The sequence below is a fragment of the Watersipora subatra genome, chromosome 1 (assembly GCF_963576615.1).
Source record: "Watersipora subatra chromosome 1, tzWatSuba1.1, whole genome shotgun sequence".
In the NCBI taxonomy this organism is placed as follows: Eukaryota; Metazoa; Bryozoa; class Gymnolaemata; order Cheilostomatida; family Watersiporidae; genus Watersipora; species Watersipora subatra.
The window spans coordinates 24,669,223-24,687,408 of record NC_088708.1 but is presented as its reverse complement, the minus strand read 5'-3'; the positions used below and the strand labels follow the sequence as shown (position 1 = coordinate 24,687,408).

Below are 18,186 nucleotides of genomic sequence, written 5' to 3'. Positions count from 1 at the left end.
GTTAGTCTGCCAAATCCACATATTTTTAGTCATGGCGGTTCACAAGAGTATGCTGGGGAGACAGTGGGTTTAAGGCATTTCATCATTATTTGTATTTGTTTGAGAGGAATGTAAAAGTCCTACAAGAAAACAGCACTGGCTGTCAGAAAAATATAGCCATGCGGATGTCAACAACCAAGCAGGCTGCAATATGACTTTCTTGTGACACAATATTTACAGCAAAATAAATAACAAATCTTTGGTAATACAGATTTATAATATATTGTCAGGGCGTGGCGCCTATATACGTTACATTGCTTGCTACTATGTTTTCTAAATAGTGGCCAACGTATTTCACATACCGATTCCTATCAGGGAACCTGCTGAGATTTTAGCCTGTCAGAAACTAGGAGATTCACTATTGTAATGTATATTCTCTATGAAGGCACCTGAGTGGGTTAATCATAGCTGGGCAGGGTCGCACTCTCTTCACCAGCAGGTGTTATTCTGATGCTCGCATGACACAACAACCTTGTCAGTTGTATCTTTCTTTCGCTATTAGACTCTCCAAGACCTGTTGATTGATACTATCTCATCAGTACTTCCTCTTTATTAGACGGCTGCTAGTAACGGAGATAGCAATCTCGAGTCTGCTCTCTAGCAGCAACCCGTCTGGCAGCAAGCACCTTGATTAGCGTGTAGGTTTGGTTAAATTACTCCGTGTCTACTAACTGCATATTGAGCAGGGAGAGACTATAGCATCATGTTGTCTCTAAAAGGCTGCCATTTTGCTCTAGAGTATCTCGTTTATGTAGCGAGTTAGTCGAATACTTTTGTATCTCGAGATGGAAACATCTGTCGCCTTTTATTGCGTACTGCCATGCTTTCATGGGGTTACCATTATGCTTGAAGCCGATGTACCAGGAATTGTGGGCTACTGACTGAATTTTTATAGAGGGATTGTTTGATTGCGATGACAGGGAAGAAGATTCTGTTGGCAGCCTTGTGAAAGCGCACCGGTGGTCAGTTGTTGGGTGTGTCTGAAAAATAGCAAAGAATGTTCATAAACTTGTAGGTTCAAAAATTTGTCTGTAAATGGCATAGCAAAACTTTGCAGGTTGGCTACACCATAAATGGAAACTATCTAATTTCTATTGCAATTCATAGCAGAAAATGAAAATTAGCAACAACCTAGACAACAATGCAAAAAACTTAAGTGCACTAACCCGCACTATCAACTTTCCCCTCCGACTGATGCAGACATATTTTCTTGCATTGATTCTTCTTATATAAAACTGATTTTCTGTACCTCTTATCTTCTCAAACTGTATCTGGGCTAAAATAGAATTAAAATCATTGATAGGATTTAGACTCTAGCAACTAGCAACAGACAATGGCGTTAGGATTCACACAGCACCAGCTAGAACATCTCATGAAAGTAGGCAAAAGCTTCATAACAAGATAAATTGTGCAATTGAATATTGCCAAAGAATAGAATAATTATTGTCAAAATAGCCTCGGGCGTTAGTGGCATTTAGCATGAGAACAATGGCAACATAAGATGATCAAAGCCTTTGCATTAGTGACAAGGCGATAAAATAAGCTAGCAGGTTACAAATGCTGTAAAGAAATGAGCGATATGTGCAATGCTGATGTACAAATAAACTAAAGATTTTCTCTGGTACAAAATTGGGTTAGCATGGATTTGCTTTTATTTTCTTCATAGATAATTGAATTTCATTCCCAAATATAATAACAGACTGACTCATTTCTTCGAAAATAAATGGTTGGAGAGGTGTCTATTTTTAGAAGTGACCTCTTGTGTAGCTCTCTCAAGTCAATAGTATGAGGCCCCAAGCTAACGAAATGGCCCCCTGTAAAATTACATGATCTCTCTAGAAAACAGCTCAGCGCATAATCCCTGGACAAACGGTAACAACGCTCACACAATGCTTTGGTCTCCGACTCGCACTTTGTTGACTTTTCACCGCTATCCAATCCAAAAGTAAAGAATGTAACAAAATTCTTACACTATAGGTATTCAATTAGAAGTCGGGCAACTAATTCGAGAACTCTAAACTGTTTACTCACCGGAATGAGATTTATTGTTTTGAATGGTGACACCGGAGACAAAGATGAATATTTACTACGTAGGAGACATACTCGACGAGATTCTCCATCCCTTGTAACACTATCGGAAATTGTTAAACTCCTGTTGTGTAATAAAATTCTTAACACAAACGCTGGCATGGCAAACCATACCTGGAAGAAAAACAGCTTGCGGCTCTACTACAAATTTGTTACGTGCTCATACAACTAACATAGTTCATAGCTTACCTGCGTGGTCATTCACTGCAGTTATGTCATTGTATATCCTCACATACTTGTCGCTGCATGGGCTTTTTAATGAGAATATTCCAAAATAACTGTCACTGTCAGCGATGTTATGTATATTTCTCAAACTAGAATTAGCTCTCCTGGAGTCTTGATTGTCCATGATTGGAAGCATTCGTCTACCTGCCGAATGTCTGATATGTCTCGTCGAATTTAAATTCATTAGTGATGTACTATCCGGTATGACGGCGCAAGATATCTACAAATATAAAGTTTTATGTACCATGCAGAAGAGGCCAGTAGTAAGTCTGACAGGTCAAATAGACTAAACACTCTGGTTATAAAGCACCTGATTGTGCCTGCCTGTGTCACCCTGTCTACGATATGCACTGGTTTACAAAGGTTGCACTTTATAATGTTAGCTCATCAGATTAGCTCTATTCTTTTAGTAAAATAATAGCGCTCGTTCTTATACGCAGACGTATAATGCTTGATCATCCCCCCTATCAGTCCTGTTATCGACTTCACTAGCCTCCAATTACATCAATGGTGCGTTAATCATGGCTTCTCTTTCTACTAAAATGCTATTCAAATTTGAAGACGCTTCTTGTGAAGCCGACTGTTCGGTCTCTTTTACAGATAAGATTGTATTGGATGCTCTCTAATCAAATGCAAACTTTTAAAGTTATCTAACAGTGACAGTGTGTCTGTCTGCTCGGAACCATATAAAACGCGTGACTGCTTTATCAGCGATCACAGCTTGCAAAATTGTTTCTGTTAATCGCGATTTGATTGGAATTACAATTAGCTGGTAAGAATATTCACGGTCCAGTTTTATCTCACGGCTTAGCTAATGAAGCGTTTTTAATTCAAAGTTTCCGATGTGATAAGTAAAAATTCTTCCAGGTGACTTGCAGACCCTGTGAGACCTTTTGTTATCTCGTGTGATTTCATGGCTCAAAGCTTATCGAGGTGTTACATGCATCGGGCTTCTCATAAAAACAATTTTTTATCGCACAAAGTAGGTGTTTGGCAGCGCAGCTATGGGCAACTCCACTAAACATCGTGTGAACCAACCAGTAACCTAGTCACATGACATTGAGCATGATAATGCTTGAGAATTCATCCTTGTAAATCATTTGTTTATCGATTTTTTTTAGCTCAATTTAAACCTATGGGTATTGACCATATTGATTATAAAACCCACATTCCGATGGATTTTACCCTTCAATGTGATGGCCAACTGCAATCAGTTTGTCCACCACAAACCGGGCTCAAAAACGGAGGCTACCATGGAAACCGAAATACATTGATTATGAACAAGTATGAACGCTGTGACTTTATGCCCCATTGTCACACAGACTTGCGGTTAGAGAAACTCCATTTATCAACTTTAAAAGACCATTTAAAAAGCATATCTTACACAGAACTTGTCACACAAAGCTCAAGGCTTACTAGTAGTCATTTCATTGAGATGAAAAAGTGCAACTAAAAATCTGTAAACCATTTCGGACTAACTAGCTACATTCCAGCGACATGACCTTAAATACTTTCGCGGATCAGCCGTACCAACCTGTTGTGCTTGTTGAAGAATGAAGAGGGCAGCTAATACAGTAACCAGCAACCTGTAACACAGTAAAAACGTGTAGCAAAGAGACGGCAATAAATAAATATACTAGATTTATTGCTTTATGACCGGTGCAACACATCTTACATGACACGCTCTGACAAGTCCTCCTACCTTTCCACAATTTATACCGACTAATTTTTTCAATTTGATGAATGATATGAAAGTTAAAAAACTTCAAACGCTTAGATAATTAATTAATCACGCGGCAATGGATGAGCAGAGCTTGGAAAAAGAACAAAGCTCTCTGCCTATAAAAGCAACCGTTGCTCATGGTAATTAAAATACCTTTGTTCGAATCTCTCTAACAAACATCTTTTTCATGGTCACAGTTTTGCTGCCTGAGACTGCTGCAGTAAGTAAAGAGGGAGAAACTTGCTTGACTGTCGATATGGTTTAGCAACATGTATATGTTGTCATATAAATATTAGCATTTGGTCTTACGCACGATGCATAACTGGTATTTTGGCAAGGTTTGTAGATAAAATTCTGGGCTATCAATAATTTTAATGTATGTGCTGTTATGTAATCAATTGCGAAATGTTGTAGCATCAAAAAGCGTCTAACTGCAACAATACTACATGAATAAGTCATCACATTTTGATGAATGTAAATATTGACATGGCCACTAGGATTATGGTGTCAGATAAAAAGTGTTTTATTTCAACTGTCACCCGTCTAAAGCACAGCAGTTGCCTTCAGAAAAAGCAAACACAGACAAGAAAATCATAACATTGCCTTATAGAATGCAAGCGCCATAACAATATCAAACATTGAAACGCTTCCAGCAGGCTGGCTGCGCACTCAAACAATGCATAGAGAGGGGGTTCAGTATTAATGAACAAGCTTCAACTAGTTCTGTCTAAAAAAACCAATGAGAGTAGCCAAGAATAGTTGGTTGGGCTATTAATAAGCTCTCCGTGTGATGCAGGGCAACTTAGTTCAGCCGGAAAAGTTGTACATAGGTATGCAAACGTATAGAATAGGTAAAGGTGATGCTATTTGCACAAGGGAGAAGAGGTGCACTTCATTAATTCCAATGTGCAAAAAGCTAATAGATAATTATGAGGGGTTTGTTCATTGTCAACAGATACCCCAAATTAGTCGACAAAGTATTGATTGTGTGGCCGTGAATAAGGGTCAACCGTGCGACACAATTCTCCTTTCTCACTGTCTTTTGACATGTTTATTTGCATATTAATTAACATAAATATGTAGATGCATCTATCAACACTGAGTCCAGTTTGCTGAGTCGTTCTCTCTCTGTCACCTCTCGACACACACTTTTGAGTTGACAGATATATAAGCTGCTAATTTTTGTTGTAACCAAATTTTGCAAACTTAGGGGCCTAGCTACACGTGTATCTCACAACAATTATGGCTACATACCTGTTTGTTCTATAAATATATCTTGTATGGAAACTCAACAAAGTTCCCATTCTTGATAATTAAACAAATCCAAAGTATGGTTGACATCCAGGACTGTGCCCATATTTTAAGCCAGAGTGATGTATTTTCATAAAGATAGCATTGGAGGCCAACACAGTAAGATGAATGAGATAATCCTGCTTGCTGCCGGCGTTTGATGCTCTTTGTATTAATCCAACAGGTGAGAAGGTGCTGCTTTGTTGCTGATATCCGCTGATTTAATCCAGTAAGAACAGGCACTCCCTTTTATCCTTTCGCTGCTTTGAAATATTCTGAATTTACGTTTCAATTACCAACGGTTAGCAGTACATATGATTCAGTGTGGATGGTTACTCTCCTTTCCAATCAATGGATGGGAATGCTACAAGATGCGACTGGCTAGAGCTCTGAGCGATTGGCCTATCAGAAACAAGGACTAAATATATGTCTCGCATAGTTAGTATGCATTGTTACTATTACACATATAGAGGCAAGCATGCATCCACTACACTTCAGAATCATTTACTGTATATTAAAATTGAAATATTTTCTGTGTTAGAAATAATTCATACATTTAGCTTCGAGATGAAGGAGATAAGGCACACATAATAATCTCATAACAAGCATGACTATTGTATTTTGTTAAACACAGAGAATGCGAAAGAAGCGAGAAATCGTATTCTTGCCTAACATCTTAAGCAGTGGCTCTTTCCTCCAACATGATCCGCTTTATTACGCCGCTAAACAGAGTTCTCTCTATTTTGAATGATTTTCGGTAAGAAAAATTAGCTCGCATACTAAAGCACGTCGCAGTGGCGAGTATTGTTATTCATCCAGCAAACAACCACAAACTCTTAGAAAGGTTTTTCAACAAACGCAGTATTTTGATTTCAAGCTTAAAATAAACAAAAGCATGAATAATGCGCAGTGAACAATATTATCATTTGCCGGTTGCTTTACACATCTTCAAAATCTATAATAAATAGAAAATTTCAACAAAAGGCTGTGATAATGCAGACGATTACAAGTCATTAAATGACATACAGTAAGCAAAGGCTAATCTGAGAACTGTAATGCGATGAAAATGGAGAACTATGGCGTAGTTTAATAAAATAATAGTCTAACTTCTTCATCCGTACCCAACAGTGGAAGCGGAGTTTGTAAGACTAATACATAATTTTCCATCTAATGGTTCAAAGAGAAGCCAAAGAACGGTAAGCCTCGGAAGTTGACAGCTAATTAGACCATCTGCCAAGTAAGACTTTGTGATTCACATCTTGTTCATTCTCACTTGAGCTTTTAATTGGTCTCCTTAGTCACAGCAAGAATATTCGTTTTACAACTTTTAGAAACATCTCGGTTGATCATATTACAGTGCAGCAAACTACGCATGACAACAAATACGCTATATCTTGCTATCTCGCGTAGTCCTATCACTCGCAGATAAATATAAAATGGAGGTTATATTAACCCAATCGCGAACAAAGTCTACCGGCTTATCGCAAGCAATATGTAACTCCATCTAATGGTGTAGATATGGCACGCAAATCTTTAACAATCTTACAGAGACTTTGGAACTAAACGATTTGCTTATTTTTACCTATTATCATTTCAGATGATTTCATTGTCTTGAAGTGATCATCGCTTTCTGTAATCATATAGCAAAGCGCATTAGTATCTCTAAAATGTGCTATTCTAATTTTATCGCGAGAGTGAAATATGTTGATGAAGGTGATAGAAGGAGAGCATTAGTGCGCACTGCGGGACTTTGATCTCTCTAACTCGTATACATGGCGCTCAACAAGCAGTTTTATCACATTCCTCCATTCTAATCCCACCAATTAGGAGAGTTTGAGGATGTCACTCTCTGCATAGACCGATATTTGTGTTCATATGAATCAGTTGGCACCATGCGCCGTTTGACGGTAGAGCACTAAAAACTTTTTACATAAATTCAGACATAACGTTAACGAGCCAGGCTTCATAGGATTATGGTTCTACTGATACAGTTCACCGGATGCTTCACAAATATGTTGATACCGGTGCAAAAATGTCCAGTGAAGATTGTTTTTCAATTTGTTGATTATTTATGCTGTATTAATGAGCTTAGATTGAAATGTAAATACATTGCACATGTCCAATCATATCACACTTTATCAGTCCTGTTGAGGCATCTAAATTGTGAGATCAGACGGAACATAAAAAGTTTGCATTAGAAAATATTTTTTTACAAAAAGAGAGTACAAAATATTGCATGGTAAAATGGCAGAATTGGTTCTTAAAGAAATAGTGTAGGAAATAATGGAAGAGGCAGATGGATATCTGTTGATGAAACCGCAAAGCCCTAAAAGAACGCGCTAATGGAGATAAAAAAAAGGGTTCCCTAATGGGCCAGTTGCTGACTAGAAGATAAAGCAGCTGCTTCGTAAACTGTCCTCAGATGCAACGATCTCGGCGGAGTAACTATAGATCACCGTTGGTGGCGGACAGCAAATATATCCCCTTACTTCTTAACTCGTGTCTGTATAATCAATGCAAGTAGCGGAGTGCGTGAGAGAATGAGAATCTTCAAAGTGTCACAAGTTGGCACGAGAGGGTTGAATAAAATCACCAACATCAAGTGTTTAAAGCATCGGCTTAGACAACAAATCAAGTGGCTCCGGAGATTCCTCGATGCAATAGAAAAGAAAAGACTGTCGTCTCTACCGAGAAAACACTGTTTGCGCATCGCTGTTCCGTGCATACGTTCGCTGACACGGGGAAGTGGACAAGGTCGAAAACATCAGTAGTTTCTAGTGGCAGGTACATTAACATCCCTTGAACACCAAATTATCGATAACAATTGGCTAATCCTTATTAAATAAATCTCGATATCACAGCGATAATTATATTTGTTTCACGCGTTAACCAAACTATGTTACGCAGATAGTGCGAGTGACACACACGCTGAGCCTTAGTCTGAGTGACACAAATACTATTGTTGTTTTGAATCGCAGATATAACTCAGCGTCGCAATTCTTTTCTTTGCATGCCTAATTGCAAACTTTCTTTTTATCAGCAATGCGGTTGGTATAAGAAGTTGTCTATCAGTGGCCAGTGACAGCAGACATATGTGTGAAGTGTATACACCTGAGATTACCAGATGATAATGGCACTCGTCCCTAGCCATAATCCTCACACCAAAATGGGAGTGAGCTACTCGGCCACCCAATTGCATAGAGTGTAGAATGAGAGATTAAGGGTTAAAAGTGGCAGGTACTAGCTGTTGAGAACCATTATTAGAAAGGTGATAATGTCTTATACCAACAAGAATCCAGTGCACGGATTAAGATAGCGTGGCCTTCCTCTGAGCAGTAGCTAAAAACAGTCTCACATTATCAACATCTTGTGTGCATCAACTGAGCATTTATTCAGTAAAAAAAGAAAGAGGCAAAATAGTTGCGTAATTAACCGATATGAACAGTCTCTCGCAATAGCCATTTAAGAGCTTCCGCTTTTCCTGTCTTCTTCAGCAGCGGTTCCAATGTCTCTCTACACTTGGTATGATAGCCGTTAAGCCAAGCAATCTACAAATCCGAAAAAAGAGATATAATATAAGTTATTAAGAAAAGAGTTTTTAACGGCTGTACCGAACAAATGAAGGAAAATCTTCACTAACTTGAGAAAGGAAGCTGACGAGGTCAGCCGGGTCCGGAACTGCTCAGGCTTGTTCACTTGATCAAACATACACTAAACCTGATCTAACATTTTAACAATAGGAATGCGTATTTACACGCAGGATCCATAATGCAGACGGACTGGGGATGGGTACGGGAGGGACAGCATAAACAGTACCGTGCAGCCGCATTCACTGACCCCGCAATCATTCGTGATATAAGAAGCCTTAATCAATGTCAATAGGCCTGAGTTACCAAGACAGGGAGTATGTGGGAGCAATTGCACTCGGCAACCTTAAATGCCTGTTTTACCGACGACAGATGTCCAATGGCAGCAGAGAAAAGAAACAGCTAATAGATGCACATAGAGCATGCAAAAAAGATGCTGTCAATGATTTGCATTGCTGGGAGATTTTAGTTTCATACAGCAACTACATGCAATGAAAAGAATTGTGTGTAGAAAGATAAATGAAAGATAAAAATGAATATACAGGAAAAGCAGGGTAAAAAAGAGGTGGCTAGGTGATGTGTCAAGGTAATGCAAAACTCTGCCTCTTTGGTATACGCCAGATGTTACAATGCCATAATAAAACATCAATTCGGTGCTAAAGATTGATAAGTGGACAAAATTGGGGTACAATTTCCTGAGCCATTATCAATGGTCTACATTATATATGGAGGTTTATACATACCAGGTATATGCATTTATCTATGTTTGACTAAAACTTAGATGAAAAGTCAAAGCCTTTTTACCGCAGATCTGTTCGCGATGCCACTCGCTAGGTATATTTATGTTTAATTCTAGACTCACTTTTGAACACAATGTAGGGTAGCTAACTACTTTCTCTATATCTGTATATAGCGTTCATCTAGCTTTAAAACGTCATTCACATCCAATTTTAAAAGATTTTATCAGAAAGTTTACATATTTTTCTATCATTTCAGATTTTGTTTGTTGTTTTGGGTGACCTGACTGCCAGGATGTTTCAAAACTAAAATTGGCAAAACCTGATCGCGGTTAAAACACTCTGAAGGAAAATACTTCCAAAAATGACATCATTAGTCGCACTTCTAAAAGTCACCAGTTAGAAGTGCATATTGGATACGATTAGATAAATATGCAGTTATTTTAGAACTATCTTAATGCTGATAAACGCTCTTTGATGCATGACCATCCGCTGTTTCTATCAACTGTCATTCACCTTTTCTATGACAGCTGTTTAATGAACTGGTACAAACACACCACAAATGAATCCTTTGATGAAGCAATCACAGTATTCCAACATAGAAATAAGTTTAACTAGTGAGCTGCTAATCTTTTCATAAATTACTACCAAAATTACTGAATTACATGCTCATAATTGAGTAACATGTTAATTATTAGATGAGAAGCTATTGCGGATACAACCAGGTAGACTTGAGTTTTGTATTTTAATTACAAAAGTAAGACGGATAAACGAGCACGCTCAGCCGATGCGTAGAGGAATGACGTAAAATAATAAACAAGCACTTATAATCAAATAATCGTTATACATACATAATACAACCGGTGTATACTTCAAATATTTTACTTTATAAAGTAAGACTAAAATGTCCCAAAAAGATTTAAAATAAATCGTGGAAATGTACAAAAAGCTCCATATACAAGACTCAACATAGAACGATAAGAAAAGATTCCCCTATCATAGAAATGTCTGGTACCAATAGAAGGTACCAATAGAAGGTACCAATAGAAGGTACCAATAAACGGTACCAATAGAAGGTACCAATAGAAGGCACCAATAGAAGGTACCAATAAAAGGTACCAATAGAAGGTACCAATAGAAGGTATCAATAGAAGGTACCAATAGAAGCATGCAAAGTAACAGCATACCAGCTGAACCATAATAAAGCACAATCAATAGTCAAAGACTAAAGTGTATGTCTATATAACTTGTTCCGCCTACTTCTACTAGCATTGAAGAACTACTATACCATGATTTTAAGCAAAAAATGGAAATTATATCCGTAATTATTCTTGCTTTGTCTCTTTGATATCAGCCTGTTCAAACAGATCTGTAGCCTTTAAATTTAAAATTACCCTCTATAAATTCAAAGCTATATATATTCCAGATGAATGCCCAGCAATAACCCTGGGTAATAAATCTTTGCACAGAAAATTGATTTGTATTTAACATATTATAACAACAGTTACCATTCTAACTTTCAAATTTCATATTATGAGAAAAGTGTTTTGTGCAGTTTAAATAAATTGAAAAAAAAATAAAACAACTAAAGGTTTTCAAACTTTGTCAAACAACTGTACTTTTCAAATTTCATATTATGAGAAAAATGTTTTGTGCAGGTCAAATAAATTAAGAAAAAACATGGAACGACTATAAAAAGGTTTAAATGAAATGTGAAATAATTAGCAAGTAATAGTTAAATTAAATCAGTTTTGTTACGATTACAGTAAAAGATGATTCGGTAATGATACAATTAATATGAACTGAGAAATACTGAATGTGTAGAATTAATAAAAACAATTCTTGCATAGAATTGTTTTTGTGTATAAAAAAGGTTAGGCCTACTGTTCCACCAGAAACTATCCATCAAAACATTGAATAGGACGATACTGGTACCTCTTGATACTAGTACAAATGTAAAAATGAGATATCAGACTGTCTTTGTCTGGTACTTTGTCGGACCAAACAGAGAAAGAATGTAGAGGCTATTCCTACTCAAAATAATACAATTGCCCGCGTGAAGAATATTTCCCTTTACCGATTTAGAAATCAAACCTTACGAAAAATCGGAAATAAAAGTGTAACCCACATTTGAAATTGAAATGGCACATTTAAAAACTACAAATTAAAAAATTATGTTAATAGTAGCAAAAAATTAGTTTTCCAACAATTCTAAAAAATAACAAATGCAAAATGTAATATTAGTTAATAATCAAAAGTGCACATTTGGCGTGCACTTTTGCACCGTCTGCGTGTGCATACGGTATACACTATATGATATGTGCAACACATTTATAAGGTCTGTTTAGTTCAGTGGTCGAGTATGTAGATTGGAAAGTTGTGATTTTAATCACTGTGGGTTCAAATACAACAAGCGGTGAGCGTTTACTTCAAGATTTTATTAGCTATAGCTGGACATACACAAGCACACAAACTTTGAGAAATATATATGCACAGTACACGTTCATATAACATAAATTCCAGGTAACGTAAAAAGTTTATGCAAATTTTTGCTTCGCGCAAAATATTTGTAAAAGATTCCATAGGGGCAACTTCAAATTTGATTTGGATGATAACATATGATTTAGCATTGTATCTACATATATATCTTTCGAAGTATGTCTGTCTGTCACTTCGGCTATAGCTATTATAGCATATGCTGAGTTATTTATCGATACGGTAATGCTTTACGATGCCCATGTTCAGAAATATTCTTCGTAAGGTTAAATTACTATATCTGGGTAAAGGCCAATTCTTCTCACGCAAATAATTATATCGTCTCCGTGGAAAGAGCCTCTACATTTTCTCACCATTCAAACAAAAAACACAGTCTGATATCTCATTTTTACACTCGTACCGAAAGGTACCAGTATCGTCGTATTTAAAGTTTTGATGGATAGCTTCTGGTGGAAGGGTAACCTTTTTTATACACACACACACACACGCGCACACGCACAGACACTTCTATGCAAGAATTGTTATTATTAATTTTACACATTCAGGATTTTTACTTTGTTTTCTCAGTTCGTATTAATTGTATCATTAGCGAATCATCTTTTATTGTAATCGTAACAAAACCGATTTAATTTAACTAATAGATACTTGCTAATTATTTCACATTTACATCTAAACCTTTTTACATTCGTTTCATTTTTTTAATTTATTTGCCCTGCAGGAAACATTTTCCTCATGATATTAAGTTTAGAAGTAGTTTGACAAAGTTTGAAAACCTTTACAGGTGTTTTTATTTTTTCTCTTAATTTATTTCAACTACCCAAAACACTTTTCTCATAGTTGGTAGTTTGAAAGTTAGAATGGCAAATGTTGTTATACATTAAAGACAAATCAATTTTCTGACCAAAGACTTTTTTTATTACCCGGGCAATGCCGGGTAGTACAGTTAGTCTATTAAATATACAACTTCAATGAAATTTTAGTTTGTTGTGATAGATTCACAGATGTCACAAAAAAAACAGAGAAGAGGTAGCTGTACCATTGTTAATAAATACTTAAAGGCGATCGATTGGTGCAGGTTTAACAACGTCGGTCTACAAATCTGAATGTCACGAGTTTGGAGTATCGCTGAAAGTTTCCTTTTATTTTAACCTTGACCAGATGACAACGGACCAATAAACACTGCTCTTCTTATAGTAAAATATAATTGTTTTGCTCTATTAAAAATGTATAAAATAATTTTTCTATGTTTTACTTTCCAGAATAGACTGCTGTCTAGAAAACAAACTAATAGTTGTAAATGGACCGCAATCATAGTCTATAAAGCCAGCGAAAGTGATCAGAAAAAGGAGACAAGTTGTCGATGCAAACTAATAATAATACAGCTATGATACAGTCAACTAATTAAAAAGTAAAGTCTAGTGTTTTTTGAGTAAAAATTCCTATAATGTGAATGTTCCTGCAATGGATTAATTACATTGTAGGAACGTAACAGGGAGTGAAGGTTTAACTGTAAAAGTACATATGAACTTGAAGCAAAGGATGTTGAAATAATTAAAACTTGACAACACTAACAGAACAATGACAGCAGCTTTGTGCAAGTCAAAGACCATCAATTGAAAGCATCAGAAGGTTAACCAAATAAAATATGAGTTTCCAACCGTTACAGAAAATTAAGAATATAATATCATTATTTAATCAATGAACAAAATCAATAATGGAAAAAATGAAAAAGGTGAATGCCAAGTTATAACTTCCAACGGGCACGAGTTTCCGGTGATTTCGGTTTATACTCATAACGCAGTAGACAATTTGGTTAGTGGTTAAACCAGTAATGTTTTGGAACAAACGCCAACTCTACACTAGCTGATGACCATCTGCAAACTAACCGTGGGTTAGCAACAGATCGTTAAATTTTTGAAAATTAGACATTAAGAGTTGAGCATTTACAGCTAACAGAAAGATGATACTGAAATACTGCCTATTGATAGAAACTGCTATCTTTATGTTCAGAGGTTGGTGTTACTATTGCTAAAAACTGCTATATTCACAGGGTGCTGTTAACATTGGCAAAAACTGCTATATTCACAAGTTTGTGTTAATATTGATGAAAACTGCTATATGCACAGGTTGGTGTTACTATTAATAAAAACTGCTATAGTCTCAGGTTTGTGTTACTATTAATAAAAACTGCTATATTCTCAGGTTTGTGTTAGTATTGATAAAAACTGCTATAGTCTCAGGTTTGTGTTAGTATTGATAAAAACTGCTATATTCACAGGTTTGTGTTACTATTGATGAAAACTGCTATATTCACAGGTTTGTGTTACTATTGATAAAAACTGCTATATTCACAGGTTTGTGTTACTATTGATAAAAACTGCTATATTCACAGGTTTGTGTTAATATTGATGAAAACTGCTATATTCACAGGTTTGTGTTACTATTGATGAAAACTGCTATATTCACAGGTTGGTGTTAATATTGATAAAAACTGCTATATTCACAGGTTGGTGTTAATATTGATAAAAACTGCTATATTCACAGGTTGGTGTTAATATTGATAAAAACTGCTATATTCACAGGTTGGTGTTAATATTGATAAAAACTGCTATATTCACAGGTTTGTGTTAATATTGATGAAAACTGCTATATTCACAGGTTTGTGTTACTATTGATGAAAACTGCTATATTCACAGGTTGGTGTTAATATTGATAAAAACTGCTATATTCACAGGTTGGTGTTAATATTGATAAAAACTGCTATATTCACAGGTTGGTGTTAATATTGATAAAAACTGCTATATTCACAAGTTGGTGTTAATATTGATAAAAACTGCTATATTCACAGGTTGGTGTTAATATTGATAAAAACTGCTATATTCACAGGTTTGTGTTACTATTGATAAAAACTGATATATTCACAGGTTGGTGTTAATATTGATAAAAACTGCTATATTCACAGGTTGGTGTTAATATTGATAAAAACTGCTATATTCACAGGTTGGTGTTAATATTGATGAAAACTGCTATATTCACAGGTTGGTGTTAATATTGATAAAAACTGCTATATTCACAGGTTGGTGTTAATATTGATAAAAACTGATATATTCACAGGTTGGTGTTAATATTGATAAAAACTGCTATATTCACAGGTTGGTGTTAATATTGATAAAAACTGCTATATTCACAGGTTGGTGTTAATATTGATAAAAACTGCTATATTCACAGGTTGGTGTTACTATTGATAAAAACTGCTATATTCACAGGTTGGTGTTACCATTGATGAAAACTGCTATATTCTCAGGTTGGTGTTACTATTGATAAAAACTGCTATATTCACAGGTTGGTGTTAATATTGATAAAAACTGCTACATTCACAGGTTTGTGTTACTATTGATAAAAACTGCACATTCAAAAGTTTCTGTTCTTATTGATAATATTGACACAATGAAATGTTTTACACATTTCAAGCAACTGATAACATGGAAAACACTGACAACACACATCAGTAGAACATAACATCGTTTCCGTATCATGGAAAATGGGCACGAAAAAAAAAACAAAAAAAACAGCAAATGATTAATGAAAAGCATTTGGATATTTTAATGAAGGCCTGAATGAAATGCATCACTGAAGCTTTAGGTGTGACTGGAAAGATATGAACACTCTTTTGAAATCAACTCGGCCCACATATGACTGAATAATACATCAAGAATTGAAAAAATTTCGTCTTACATAGTATATGTGTCACAGATCTATTCTTGTATATCATGGTTGCATGTAAATAGTAATATTATTGTATATCATGGTTATATGTAAATAGTTCTATTCTTGTATATCATGGTTATATGTAAATAGTTCTACTCTTGAATATCACGGTTATATGTATATAGTTCTATTCTTGTATATAATGGTTATATGTATATAGTTCTATTCTTGTATATCCTGGTTATATATATATATATAGTTCTACTCTTGTATATAATGGTTATATGTATATAGTTCTACTCTTGTATATAATGGTTATATGTATATAGTTCTATTCTTGTATATCATGGTTATATGTATATAGTTCCACTCTTGTATATCATGGTTATATGTATATAATTCTACTCTTGTATATCACGGTTATATGTATATAGTTCTACTCTTGTATATCATGGTTATATGTATATAGTTCTACTCTTGTATATAATGGTTATATGTATATAGTTCTATTCTTGTATATCATGGTTATATGTATATAGTTCCACTCTTGTATATCATGGTTATATGTATATAATTCTACTCTTGTATATCATGGTTATATGTATATAGTTCTATTCGTGTATATCATGGTTATATGTATATAGTTCTATTCGTGTATATCATGGTTATATGTATATAGTTCTATTCTTGTATATCATGGTTATATGTACATAGTTCTACTCTTGTATATCATGGTTATATGTATATAATTCTACTCTTGTATATCATGGTTACATGTATATAGTTCTATTCGTGTATATCATGGTTATATGTATATAGTTCTATTCTTGTATATCATGGTTATATGTAAATAGTTCTATTCTTGTATATCATGGTTATATGTATATAGTTCTATTCTTGTATATCATGGTTATATGTATATAGTTCTATTCTTGTATATCATGGTTATATGTAAATAGTTCTACTCTTGTATATCATGGTTATATGTATATAGTTCTATTCGTGTATATCATGGTTATATGTATATAGTTCTATTCGTGTATATCATGGTTATATGTATATAGTTCTATTCTTGTATATCATGGTTATATGTACATAGTTCTACTCTTGTATATCATGGTTATATGTATATAATTCTACTCTTGTATATCATGGTTACATGTATATAGTTCTATTCGTGTATATCATGGTTATATGTATATAGTTCTATTCGTGTATATCATGGTTATATGTATATAGTTCTATTCTTGTATATCATGGTTATATGTACATAGTTCTACTCTTGTATATCATGGTTATATGTATATAATTCTACTCTTGTATATCATGGTTACATGTATATAGTTCTATTCTTGTATATAATGGTTATATGTATATAGTTCTATTCTTGTATATAATGGTTATATGTGTATAGTTCTATTTTTGTATGTCATGGTTATATGTATATAGTTCCACTCTTGTATATCATGATTATATGTATATAATTCTACTCTTGTATATCATGGTTATGTGTATATAGTTCTATTTGTGTATATCATGGTTATATGTATATAGTTCTATTCGTGTATATCATATCATGGTTATATGTATATAGTTCTATTCTTGTATATCAGGTTATATGTACATAGTTCTACTCTTGTATATCATGGTTATATGTACATAGTTCTACTCTTGTATATCATGGTTATATGTATATAATTCTACTCTTGTATATCATGGTTATGTGTATATAGTTCTATTTGTGTATATCATGGTTATATGTATATAGTTCTATTCGTGTATATCATATCATGGTTATATGTATATAGTTCTATTCTTGTATATCAGGTTATATGTACATAGTTCTACTCTTGTATATCATGGTTATATGTACATAGTTCTACTCTTGTATATCATGGTTATATGTATATAATTCTACTCTTGTATATCATGGTTATGTGTATATAGTTCTATTCGTGTATATCATATCATGGTTATATGTATATAGTTCTATTCTTGTATATCATGGTTATATGTAAATAGTTCTACTCTTGTATATAATGGTTATATGTATATAGTTCTATTCTTGTATATCATGGTTATATGTATATAGTTCTATTCTTGTATATCATGGTTATATGTAAATAGTTCTATTCTTGTATATCATGGTTATATGTATATAGTTCTATTCTTGTATATCATGGTTATATGTATATAGTTCTATTCTTGTATATCATGGTTATATGTATATAGTTCTATTCTTGTATATCATGGTTATATGTATATAGTTCTACTCTTGTATATCATGGTTATA

The 18,186-nt window shown here is 34.5% G+C and overlaps 2 protein-coding genes across 2 annotated transcripts in view; both read right to left on the bottom strand.

Annotated features, from left to right (window-relative positions):
• Window positions 1-74: 74 nt before the first annotated feature.
• LOC137393455 (uncharacterized) lies at window positions 75-5,700 on the bottom strand. The gene is made up of 5 exons (XM_068080018.1): window positions 5,330-5,700; window positions 3,887-3,938; window positions 2,317-2,572; window positions 1,206-1,315; window positions 75-1,019 (listed from the first exon to the last, which is right to left on the bottom strand). Exons 1-5 carry the CDS (start codon window positions 5,377-5,379, stop codon window positions 741-743), a joined length of 747 nt encoding a protein of 248 aa, XP_067936119.1. The 5' UTR covers window positions 5,380-5,700; the 3' UTR covers window positions 75-740.
• A 3,027-nt stretch (window positions 5,701-8,727) lies between these two features.
• LOC137397420 (xaa-Pro aminopeptidase 1-like) overlaps window positions 8,728-18,186 on the bottom strand; it is a 40,882-nt gene continuing 31,423 nt past the window's right edge. The window contains exon 20 of the mRNA XM_068083709.1: window positions 8,728-8,913. Coding sequence (XP_067939810.1) covers window positions 8,794-8,913 — 120 coding nt within the window. The 3' untranslated portion in view covers window positions 8,728-8,793. The remainder of the gene's footprint in view (window positions 8,914-18,186) is intronic.